We start from the raw sequence: 10,034 nt of genomic DNA, 5'->3' as shown, positions 1-10,034 counted from the left end.
TTTTTCTCTCGTTAGATAGATAACAGTCCGCGAGCAAGGGAAAGAAGTAATACAGTTACTGATAAACTAGTTGATAGAGCGCGGTCTGAATTAGTTTTCCTCAGTAATGCTAAGGCTTACTTGCTTGAGTTCCAAGGCGGGAAAAGAAACACAATGAAAAAGCAAACATTATGGCCCAACATAATGTAATTTATATTGAGGCGTGGTCGTCACATGATACACTGTTGTAGGTGGGATGAGCCAGCACAGGTTCCCCAAGCTCTATGAGTGCCTCTTAAAACCTTTGTAATGTCTCGTTGTAATTTAAGTGCCACGATGAGTGTTACGCGATGGCGAAAATTGTAAGGGTTTGTATGGGAATTTGCGAACATGTTTAGGAGTCGAAAATAAAGAACATGAATTGAACAAGAATGCTTTACCTTGTCCTCTTGATACCTTGTCAGTGTTTGTGTGGCGTATTTTGGCCGTAACAGCGCGATTCCAGTGGCTCAGTTTAGGTTTGCTGTTTTCCTCTCTACTATATCTCTCATAATCGCGCTGAAACGGCCAAAATACGCCAAACAAACACTGACAAGGTATCAAGGAGACAAGATAAGACATTTTTGTTCAATTCATGCCCTTTATGTTTTACTCCTTAACACGTTCGTAAATTCCCATACCCTTATAATTTTCGCCATTGCGTAACTCATCGACACTCAAATTACAACGAGATGTTACTAAGGTCTTATGAACACTCAGAGAGCTTAGGTTACTTGTGGTGCCAGGCACGGATAATAGCACAAGTCTAACCAGTGAGTGAGGTTAGAAATGGTGATAGCGTGAATATAATCTTTGCCGAGGTAGTCTTCCTTCTCCTCGCCATCCGGATTGAAAATAATGAGAACATGCCTCGTAGTTATGTTCTATTTTTTCCAAAGTCACTCCCCATAATACTGTTCAACCTTTTTTCCTGATCAGAAGACTGAGGACTGTATAAGCTATACCATCATATTTGCTTGTCGTTTGAGTTTGTTGCTGAATATAATAAATTAGAGTTATAAGAGATCTAAGCTGCCAACGAGCAAAGAGAGCAGATTACCTAACGTGGATCATATATAAACAATAGCCGCTATTTGGCGCGAAAATATGCTCAGATATTTGTCCGCGGACATTATCTGTTCCGAGAAGCGAACAGTTTTCCGAGAGCGAAGCTCGAGGAAAACTGTGAGCTTCGAGGAGCAGATAATGTCCAAGGACAAATATCTGAGCATATTTTTAAAGCCAAATGGAGGCTATGGTGGTTATTATCCTTGTAATATTTTTCGCAACATGTAGCAACGAGCTTGAGTATTTGAACATTTCGTTTAAGAGCAGTTTACTGTCAAAAACGTTTAGAGCATATGTTGTTTTCTGATACTGCTTTATCGACCAGCAGGTTTATCTCTCCTTCTGTCACAAAAGCGAGCAAACCGTTCCCCCATTTTGACATTAATTTTAATTGTAAACAAGACGCGCCTCGAAGTTTTTGAAATTGATGAATATCACTTGGGGAATATCATCGGATATTCTCCAGTTTTAGCTGGGGTATATTCGGTCAAGTGAGGCGTTTAGACCAATCGCGTGCGAGCGAAAATATTTGATGGATTATAAATAAACAATAGCGTCTTCATTTGATCAGAGCTAGATCAGCATTACACTAAAAAGTATTTTTAAATAGAAGGACAAACCATTGAACTTTTTAATATTTTTATCCCTTTGATTCAAATATTCCCGTAAATAAAGCATATATTGTATCGTTTCCCGACACCGAACAATTAAAAACCCAAGAAAACCAATGATAAAATATTACAAGTGTGAGTTTCTACATTGATCGTATTTTTATTGTTTACAAAAGGTCCAGAAATTACCGAAGTTATTTTTATTTACGAATGTTTCAATTTCTGAAAACCTGCCTGTCATTACCCCATCACAACAAATTCCTACAAAGCAATTTCACGAATAGTTGCCAAGTTTAGTGGCGTTTGCTCACATATTAAACAAAGTCAGGAGGACTTATTGAGAGAACTCGGATTTCTTTTTTCTTTTTTTTTTTGTATGGTCGTGCTACTGACTGAATAACACATTCTCAACAGGAAAGTTTTGTCTCACAAAAAAGTACAACAAATATTGAACAGTATTGAAATGAATTTATTCTGCGATTGACATCTAATACAAGTTTTGAAGCCAATACTTTCAGCTAGTTTGGTGGTTAACTTCTGAACTGGTCTTCTCTGCCGGCTCAGGCTGTAAAGACAAGTAAGAATAAATAAAGAAAAAAACAAACAAACAAACAAGTAATATTACACTATAATATCTATGGTGAAACTTACGCGGGAAATCTGGGTACCACATAAACGAAGATGACGTAGAGAGGTATTACGAAGTAGCGCACATTCAATACAACCGATGTCATCATTCTTTTACGCAGGAAATTTGTGTGCCATGAAATCTTTCCACGTTGCGTATTGCAGTGCTTACTTATAGTACCATTACAGTATTATTTACAACACTTGTGAAGCTCTTTCTCCCAACATCAGAATGGAGGCAATTTGGCTTTTCCTTTTCACAAAAAGAGCGGCATTCAATGCTTTTTAAGAAAATGCTCTATACCGCATTCGCGCAAAGCAGAATTTTTTTCTTTTTCAGGTAGTTTAAAAATCTAAAAGGAAAAGTTTATAGATAGTGTGTTTAATTTTAGATTCATCCAAACTCCGATAGCCATGCGTCATGTCTCCCCTATTGTACTAACAGTCCAATTTAGTGCTCGTATTGAAAAACAATAAAGTAAATAAAAAGATATACCATGATCTTAGCTTAGGGTCTGTCTTCAAGAGACCGTTGGTCAAAAATTCTCGTTCGAAAGACGGTCAAAACACTGTGCCAAAATAGAACGGTTTTCGATTGAATGTTGAACAACCAAAACACGTACCTTGCATCCTTTTATAGATTGCCTGTATTTGATCCTGCCTCAAGGCGCTGTTGTACACCTGCATCTGGGCGATTCTTCCTTTAAAGTACCTCCTATTTCCAGTCTTCACTCCCATTCTGATGTTATCCTGTGTGGCTAGATCAAGACCCGCTCCGATGTTCAATGTCTGAACCACGGCTCCATTGACCCACAGCTTTGCGTCACCGGAATAGCCGTCATACGAAGCACCAACAAACTTCCATCCACCAGCGAGAGGTGTGTGGTGTAACAAGGTCGTAGAAGTGTAATCTCGTTTTGTAAAGAGGACAAAAAGTTGGCCACTGGCCACCCACATGTGCACTCCCCAAGTTGCACTCTTCTCGTAGTTAAAGAGAGGTCCGTTTTCGCCGTTATAGTACACCCAGCATAGCAGCGTCATTGAGTAGCGCACATCCAAAGGCCCTCCTTCAGAGTTTGGAAACTCGATATAACTGTTTGCGGTTCCGGAAAACTCATAAGAGCCGTTAACTTTACCATCAGGGCCTGGAGCCAGACTTACCCCACTGGGGACCCCTTGGGCTACACGATTCTTGATCTCCCTAGTGCCATGCGCGCCATCGAGCGGGAAAAAGGCAACAGGATCTAGAACTTGATTAGGAAAGTAATTTTAAAATTCAGTACAAGAGGTTTTGATGTTAAGAAATTGCAGGCACTTCCCACTCTTCCTTGCGTCAAATCTGACATCACTCGTTGCATGAGCTGACAAAACGCTAAGTTCGCTCGATAAGTGTGTAGGGATCTGGGAAAGAGGCTGTAGTTATTAACCTGGAATGTGTTTAGGATTACAGGATTCACGCTAATTCTTCAACCTTTCGGTCAGATATCAACGGTTTTCATTACGAAAGCGATGTTTTCTCTCGATGCCACCCACCCTTTTCCTTCCAAGCGTTTTCTATTTTAGCATAAATCTCAACGTCTATTTCTCTTAATAATAATGATGATGATGATGATAATGATGATTATGATGATGATGATAACAACAAAACCATTTATTTAAACCGATTAGATTAAAGCATAGCTAATGTGGTCGTTTCTAAGTGTAAATTACAAATACGAAATTCAGATTAAAACAATAGGTTGAATATATAAAAAACTGAACAGGCGAAATAAACAAACACATAAATATCATATTTGGTGTCATTTTAAAGGAAATTTCGTGCTCCTACCTAAAAAAACAATCAAGTAGACAAAAAGAATCACTTAATCTCAGCTTAGAGCATGTCTTCAAGAGATCCTTGGTCAGAAATTCTCGTTCGACAGACGGTCAAAACACTGTGCCAAAATAGAACGGTTTTTGATTGAATGTTGAACAAACAAAACTGACGTACCTTGCATCCTCTTAAAGATTGCCTGTACTTGTTCCTGACTTAAGGCGTGCTTGTACACCTGCATCTGGGCGATCCTTCCTTTGAAGTACCTTCCATCACCAGTCTTCACTCCCATTCTGATGTTGTCCTGTGTGGCTAGATCAAGACCCGCTCCGATGTTCAATTTCTGAACCACGGCTCCATTGACCCACAGCTTTGCGTCACCGGAACGGCTGTCATAGGACGCACCAACAAACTTCCATCCACCAGCGAGTGGTGTGTGGAGTAAGTTGGTCGTAGAAGTGTAATCTCGTTTTGTAAAGCGGACAAAAAGTTGGCCATTGACCACCACCCACATGTGCACTCCCCAAGTTGCACTCTTCTCGTAGTTAAAGAGAGGTCCGTCTTGGCCGTTATAGTACACCCAGCATAGCATCGTCATTGAGTAGCGCACATCCAAAGGCCCTCCTTCAGAGTTTGGAAACTCGATATAACTGTTTGCGGTTCCGGAAAACTCATAAGAGCCGTTAACTTTACCATCAGGGCCTGGAGCCAGACTTACTCCACTGGGGACCCCTTGGGCTACACGATTCTTGATCTCCCTAGTGCCATGCGCGCCATCGAGAGGGAAGAAGGCAACAGGATCTAGAACTTGATTAGGAAAGTAATTTTAAAATTCAGTACAAGAGGTTTTGATGTTAAGAAATTGCAGGCACTTCCCACTCTTCCTTGCGTCAAATCTGACATCACTCGTTGCATGAGCTGACAAAACGCTAAGTTCGCTCGATAAGTGTGTAGGGATCTGGGAAAAAAGGTAGACTTGCTTACAAGTCCAGCTTAGAGAGCGCGAAGCGCGATCGTCAGAGCTCGAGCGAGCGAGCGCGGAGCGCGAGCGAGCGCCAAGTCCATTCAATGAGAAGCGAGCGAGCGACTTTCAGAAAGTCTAGGAAAAAAGGCTGTAGTTATTAACCTGCAATGTGTTTAGGATTACAGGATTCACGCTAATTCTTCAACCTTTCGGTCAGCTATCAACGGTTTTCATTACGAAAGCAATGTTTTCTTTCGATGCCACCCGCCCTTTTCCTTCCAAGCGTTTTCTATTTTAGCATAAATCGCAGCGTCGATTTCTATCAATAATGATGATGATGATGATGATGATGATGATAACAATAAAACCATTTATTTAAAACGATTAAATTAAAGCACAGCTAATGTGGTCGTCTCTAAGTATTATAAACTACAAATACGAAATACGGATTAAAACAATAGGTTGAATATATAAAAAACTGAATAGGCGAAATAAACAAACACACAAATATCATGTTTGGTGTCATTTTAAAAGAAATTTCGTTCTCCTACTAAAAAAACAATCAAGTAGACAAAAAGAATCACTTAATCTCAGCTTAGAGCATGTCTTCAAGAGATCCTTGGTCAGAAATTCTCGTTCGACAGACGGTCAAAACACTGTGCCAAAATAGAATGGTTTTTGATTGAATGTTGAACAAACAAAACAGACGTACCTTGCATCCTCTTAAAGATTGGTTGTATTTGTTCCTGACTTAAGGCGTGCTTGTACACCTGCATCTGGGCGATCCTTCCTTTGAAGTACCTTCCATCACCAGTCTTCACTCCCATTCTGATGTTGTCCTGTGTGGCTAGATCAAGACCCGCTCCGATGTTCAATTTCTGAACCACGGCTCCATTGATCCACAGCTTTGCGTCACCGGAACCGCCGTCATAAGACGCACCAACAAACTTCCATCCACCAGCCAGTGGTGAGTGGAGTAAGTTGGTCGTAGAAGTGTAATCTCGTTTTGTAAAGCGGACAAAAAGTTTGCCATTTACCACCCACATGTGCACTCCCCAGGTTGCACTCTTCTCGTAGTTAAAGAGAGGTCCGTCTTGGCCGTTATAGTACACCCAGCATAGCATCGTCATTGAGTAGCGCACATCGAAAGGCCCTCCTTCAGAGTTTGGAAACTCGATATAACTGTTTGCGGTTCCGGAAAACTCATAAGAGCCGTTAACTTTACCATCAGGGCCTGGAGCCAGACTTACCCCACTGGGGACCCCTTGGGCTGCACGATTCTTGATCTCCCTTGTGCCATGCGCGCCATCGAGCGGGAAAAAGGCAACAGGATCTAGAACTTGATTAGGAAAGTAATTTTAAAATTCAGTACAAGAGGTTTTGATGTTAAGAAATTGCAGGCACTTCCCACTCTTCCTTGTGTCAAATCTGACATCACTCGCTGCATGAGCTGACAAAACGCTAAGTTCGCTCGATAAGTGTGTAGGGATCTGGGAAAGAGGCTGTAGTTATTAACCTGGAATGTGTTTAGGATTACAGGATTCACGCTAATTCTTCAACCTTTCGGTCAGATATCAACGGTTTTCATTACGAAAGCGATGTTTTCTCTCGATGCCACCCACCCTTTTCCTTCCAAGCGTTTTCTATTTTAGCATAAATCTCAACGTCGATTTCTCTTAATAATAATGATGATGATGATGATGATAACAATAAAACCATTTATTTAAAACGATTAAATTAAAGCACAGCTAATGTGGTCGTCTCTAAGTATAAACTACAAATACGAAATTCAGATTAAAACAATATTTATTTATTTAGCTTTGTCCAATATGGACAGGGATATCGCAACAGCTAAAGCCAATTACTGCGGACCCGGGATATACGGAATATACGCACAAAGACCAGACCACAACACCGGGAACTACGTCCCCTACTCTTTGCGAACAGTGAGTGGGTTCTTTAGTACCCAATAGGTTGAATAGATAAAAAATTGAACAGGCGAAATAAACAAACACATAAATATTATGTTTGGTGTCATTTTAAAGGAAATTTCGTGCTCTTACCTACAAAAAACAATAAAGTAGACAAAAAGAATCACTTAATCTCAGCTTAGAGCATGTCTTCAAGAGACCCTTGGTCAGAAATTCTCGTTCGACAGACGGTCAAAACACTGTGCCAAAATAGAACGGTTTTTGATTGAATGTTGAACAAACAAAACAGACGTACCTTCCATCCTCTTATAGATTGCCTCTATTTGTTCCTGACTTAAGGCGTGCTTGTACACCTGCATCTGGGCGATCCTTCCTTTAAAGTACCTTCTATCACCAGTCTTCACTCCCATTCTGATGTTGTCCTGTGTGGCTAGATCAAGACCCGCTCCGATGTTCAATTTCTGAACCACGGCTCCATTGATCCACAGCTTTGTGTGACCGGAACCGCCGTCATAGGACGCACCAACAAACTTCCATCCACCAGCCAGTGGCGTGTGGAGTAAGTTGGTCGTAGAAGTGTAATCTCGTTTTGTAAAGCGGACAAAAAGTTGGCCATTGGCCACCCACATGTGCACTCCCCAAGTTGCACTCTTCTCGTAGTTAAAGAGAGGTCCGTCTTGGCCGTTATAGTACACCCAGCATAGCATCGTCATTGAGTAGCGCACATCCAAAGGCCCTCCTTCAGAGTTTGGAAACTCGATATAACTGTTTGCGGTTCCGGAAAACTCATAAGAGCCGTTAACTTTACCATCAGGGCCTGGAGCCAGACTTACCCCACTGGGGACCCCTTGGGCTACACGATTCTTGATCTCCCTAGTGCCATGCGCGCCATCGAGAGGGAAGAAGGCAACAGGATCTAGAACTTGATTAGGAAAGTAATTTTAAAATTCAGTACAAGAGGTTTTGATGTTAAGAAATTGCAGGCACTTCCCACTCTTCCTTGCGTCAAATCTGACATCACTCGTTGCATGAGCTGACAAAACGCTAAGTTCGCTCGATAAGTGTGTAGGGATCTGGGAAAGAGGCTGTAGTTATTAACCTGGAATGTGTTTAGGATTACAGGATTCACGCTAATTCTTCAACCTTTCGGTCAGATATCAACGGTTTTCATTACGAAAGCGATGTTTTCTCTCGATGCCACCCACCCTTTTCCTTCGAAGCGTTTTCTATTTTAGCATAAATCTCAACGTCGATTTCTCTTAATAATAATGATGATGATGATGATGATGATAATGATGATTATGATGATGATGATAACAATAAAACTATTTTAAACGATTAAATTAAAGCATAGCTAATGTGGTTGTCTCAAAGAATAAACTACAAATACGAAATTCAGATTAAAACAATAGGTTGAATATATAAAAAACTGAACATGCGAAGTAAACAAACACGTAATTAAATATCATGTTTGGTGTCATTTTAAAGGAAATTTCGTGCTCCTACCTAAAAAAACAATCAAGTAGACAAAAAGAATCACTTAATCTCAGCTTAGAGCATGTCTTCAAGAGATCCTTGGTCAGAAATTCTCGTTCGACAGACGGTCTAAAGACTGTGCCAAAATAGAACGGTTTTCGATGGAATTTTGAACAAACAAAGCAGACGTACCTTGCATCTTCTTATACATTGCCTCTATTTGTTCCTGACTCAAGGCGCTGTTGTACACCTGCATCTGGGCGATCCTTCCTTTGAAGTACCTTCTATCACCAGTCTTCACTCCCATTCTGATGTTGTCTTGTGTGGCTAGATCAAGACCCGCTCCGATGTTCAATTTCTGAACCACGGCTCCATTGACCCACAGCTTTGCGTCACCGGAACCGCCGTCATAGGACGCGCCAACAAACTTCCATCCACCAGCCAGTGGTGAGTGGAGTAAGTTGGTCGTAGAAGTGTAATCTCGTTTTGTAAAGCGGACAAAAAGTTGGCCATTGGCCACCCACATGTGCACTCCCCAAGTTGCACTCTTCTCGTAGTTAAAGAGAGGTCCGTCTTGGCCGTTATAGTACACCCAGCATAGCATCGTCATTGAGTAGCGCACATCCAAAGGCCCTCCTTCAGAGTTTGGAAACTCGATATAACTGTTTGCGGTTCCGGAAAACTCATAAGAGCCGTTAACTTTACCATCAGGGCCTGGAGCCAGACTTACTCCACTGGAGACCCCTTGGGCTACACGATTCTTGATCTCCCTTGTGCCATGCGCGCCATCGAGAGGGAAGAAGGCAACAGGATCTAGAACTTGATTAGGAAAGTAATTTTAAAATTCAGTACAAGAGGTTTTGATGTTAAGAAATAGCAGTCACTTCCCACTCTTCCTTGCGTCAAATCTGACATCACTCGTTGCATGAGCTGACAAAACGCTAAGTTCGCTCGATAAGTGTGTAGGGATCTGGGAAAGAGGCTGTAGTTATTAACCTGGAATGTGTTTAGGATTACAGGATTCACGCTAATTCTTCAACCTTTCGGTCAGATATCAACGGTTTTCATTACGAAAACGATGTTTTCTCTCGATACCACCCACCCTTTTCCTTCGAAGCGTTTTCTATTTTAGCATAAATTGTAGCGTCGATTTCTAATAATAATAATAATAATAATAATAATAATAATAATAATAATAATAATAATAATAATAATAGTAATAATAATAATAATAATAATAATAATAATAATAACAATAATAATGATGATGATGATGATGATAATGATGATGATGATAACAATAAAACCATTTATTTAAACCGATTAAATTAAAGCCTTGCTAATGTGGTGGTCTCTAAGTATAAGCTACAAACACGAAATACAGAGTTAAACAATAGGTTGAATATATAAAAAACAACAAGCGAAATAAACAAACACATAGATATCATGTTTGGTGTCATTTTAAAGGAAATTTCGTGCTCCTACTAAAAATAACAATAAAGTAGACCAAAAGAAATCACCTAATT

The 10,034-nt window shown here is 40.5% G+C and overlaps 1 protein-coding gene across 3 annotated transcripts in view; it reads right to left on the bottom strand.

Annotated features, from left to right (window-relative positions):
* Nucleotides 1-1,833: 1,833 nt before the first annotated feature.
* The window catches only part of LOC146461613 (uncharacterized), a 58,083-nt gene continuing 49,882 nt past the window's right edge, over nucleotides 1,834-10,034 (bottom strand). For all 3 annotated transcript variants that reach the window (XM_085086412.1, XM_085086413.1, XM_085086414.1), the window contains 6 exons: nucleotides 8,701-9,327; nucleotides 7,328-7,954; nucleotides 5,814-6,440; nucleotides 4,315-4,944; nucleotides 2,948-3,574; nucleotides 1,834-2,262 (listed from right to left, as the gene is read on the bottom strand). In XM_085086412.1, coding sequence (XP_084942538.1) covers nucleotides 2,258-2,262; nucleotides 2,948-3,574; nucleotides 4,315-4,944; nucleotides 5,814-6,440; nucleotides 7,328-7,954; nucleotides 8,701-9,327 — 3,143 coding nt within the window. In that variant the 3' untranslated portion in view covers nucleotides 1,834-2,257. The remainder of the gene's footprint in view (nucleotides 2,263-2,947; nucleotides 3,575-4,314; nucleotides 4,945-5,813; nucleotides 6,441-7,327; nucleotides 7,955-8,700; nucleotides 9,328-10,034) is intronic.

This window comes from Pavona decussata, unplaced genomic scaffold, assembly GCF_977016875.1.
Source record: "Pavona decussata unplaced genomic scaffold, jaPavDecu1.1 SCAFFOLD_195, whole genome shotgun sequence".
Lineage (NCBI taxonomy): Eukaryota > Metazoa > Cnidaria > Anthozoa > Scleractinia > Agariciidae > Pavona > Pavona decussata.
This window is presented reverse-complemented; position numbering and strand designations above follow the sequence as displayed.